The following is a 1,899-nucleotide window of genomic DNA, read 5'->3' on the forward strand; positions in this document are numbered from 1 at the left end:
GCTTGGGCTAAAATTAAAACTATGCTTTTACCAAACATCAAGATTAATCCATGGACCTTTCAAAAATATGAATACGATTTTTTTTAAGCACTCTCGGAATTAAATATTAAACCCGACCAATAGTGGCGGTGAAAGGTTATTTATCATCGGGTTTGGTTTTGGGGAGACATTTTTAGGTGTCTACACTAGGTTGATATGTCAAAAGCATATGATTGGGTTGATTGGATTTTTTTATTTAAAATCCTAAAAAACTATGGTTTCTCTTCTCGATGGATTCAGTGGATTTCTCAATGTGTCTCAACGGTCAGTTTCAAGGCCCTTGTGAATGGGAAAACGACAGAGAGCTTCAAACCGCATTGCGGTCTACGGCAAGGTGATCCTCTATCCTCGTATTTATTCCTTTTTTGTATGGATTTTTTTGTCTAGAATGCTGCTCTTAGCTGAAGAAATAAATTTGTTTAGTGAAATTAAAATTGAAAGAAGGGCTCCCAAAATTTCTCACTTATTTTTTGCAGATGATGCCATGTTTTTCTTCAAAATTGATCGCACTTCTTGTGAAAACATCCGGGATATTTTAACAAGGTTTGGGGCTGTATCAAGGCAAAGGATAAATTTCCAAAAGTCTTACATAAAATTCAGTCCTTCTGTCCCTCAAAACCTTGTTATCGAATTTAAAGAGATTCTAAGGATCCCTAGTGTTCAGATTATGGGAACACATTTAGGGAATCCGATTGATATTGTGGGGAAAAAATCAGATAGCTTCAACTTCTTGGTGGAGAAAGTAAAAACAAAAATCCTTGCTTGGTCTACTTGTAGATTATCACAATCTGCAAAATTGGTACTTATTAATTCGGTTTTAATGGGAATCACTTCACATGTCATGAAGTCCCTTAAATTACCGTTATCAATAGCCAACAAATTAGATTCAATTATAACACGATTCTGGTAAGCCACGAGTGGGGAAAAGGGTATTCATTGGATGAAGAGGAAAATTATCCAGTTACCGAAAGGTATGGGCGGTTTGGGAATTAGAGCTACTAGTTCGATGAATGATACCCTGCTGTTCAAGAATGTTCTTACGATGCACAAGAATCCACAACTTTTAGCAGCTAAGGTTTTCAATGCTAAATTGAAATGTGTTATGTGTCATGGTGCTCCAAGGAATCAGGTGCTATGATCCCTTTCGTATGCCCGAAGAGGATTCCTGCAAGTGGCCAATCGGTTCCGACCAGGTTTTGCTTGGAAGATTGGGAATGGTGAGAATATTCCTGCTTGTAGTAGCAACTGGGTTCATGGGACAACTCTAGTCGTCTGGTCAAATAGACTTTGGGTGACAGTTTGAGATGGAAGGTTAGAGATTTTATAAACCAGGATTCGTGCTCATGGAATGCTACTCTTGTGAAAGAGAGATTTGAATGGCTCAATGCACAACAAATTCTTGGTATGAAACTTCCTCTAGACAGGGTAGAGGACTTCATGTATTGGCCGAATCATTCATCAAGAAAATTTACAGTTAAATCAGGGTATGCATTCTTATCACAAAAGGATATCAACCAGGATCCGGTGCAAAGCGCAGGTACGTTAAGCTTTTTCAAGATAATTTGGAGACTTAACATACCGCCAAAATGGAGCATGTTCATGTGGAAACTTTACTATGATGCCATCCCAACAAAAGAAAATTTAGCACAGCGTGGTATGCAATTAAATGCTTTGTGTGATTTTTGCGGAGTGGAGGTTGAAAACTCACAACATATCTTTAGGTTATGTGATCTGGCTAAATTTGTGTGGCACAATGCAAACTTAGCTGACACTTATACAACTACTGAGTTTAATACCGTCAATCTCCCGGATTGGATTCAAACCTATATCATGCTTCTTTATAGTCTGGATGGAATTTAG

At 37.9% G+C, this 1,899-nt stretch overlaps 1 protein-coding gene across 1 annotated transcript; it reads left to right on the forward strand.

The window, feature by feature from the left end:
* The first annotated feature begins 269 nt into the window (after positions 1 to 269).
* LOC145642843 (uncharacterized) lies at positions 270 to 1,899 on the forward strand. The gene is made up of 4 exons (XM_081694008.1): positions 270 to 373; positions 427 to 945; positions 1,169 to 1,256; positions 1,372 to 1,899. The coding sequence occupies exons 1-4, from the start codon at positions 270 to 272 to the stop codon at positions 1,897 to 1,899; spliced, it is 1,239 nt and encodes a 412-aa protein (XP_081550134.1).

Source organism: Chenopodium album, chromosome 8 (assembly GCF_948465745.1).
Source record: "Chenopodium album chromosome 8, dcCheAlbu1.1, whole genome shotgun sequence".
NCBI classification, from domain to species: Eukaryota; Viridiplantae; Streptophyta; class Magnoliopsida; order Caryophyllales; family Amaranthaceae; genus Chenopodium; species Chenopodium album.

Coding starts and splice junctions, on each gene's coding strand:
- LOC145642843 (XM_081694008.1), top strand. CDS start 270: ATGGATTCAGTGGATTTCTCAATGTGTCTCAACGGTCAGTTTCAAGGC. Junction 374..426: donor GCATTGCGGTCTACGGCAAG/GTGATCCTCTAT, acceptor TTTTTTGTCTAG/AATGCTGCTCTTAGCTGAAG. Junction 1,257..1,371: donor TGCTTGGAAGATTGGGAATG/GTGAGAATATTC, acceptor TTTATAAACCAG/GATTCGTGCTCATGGAATGC.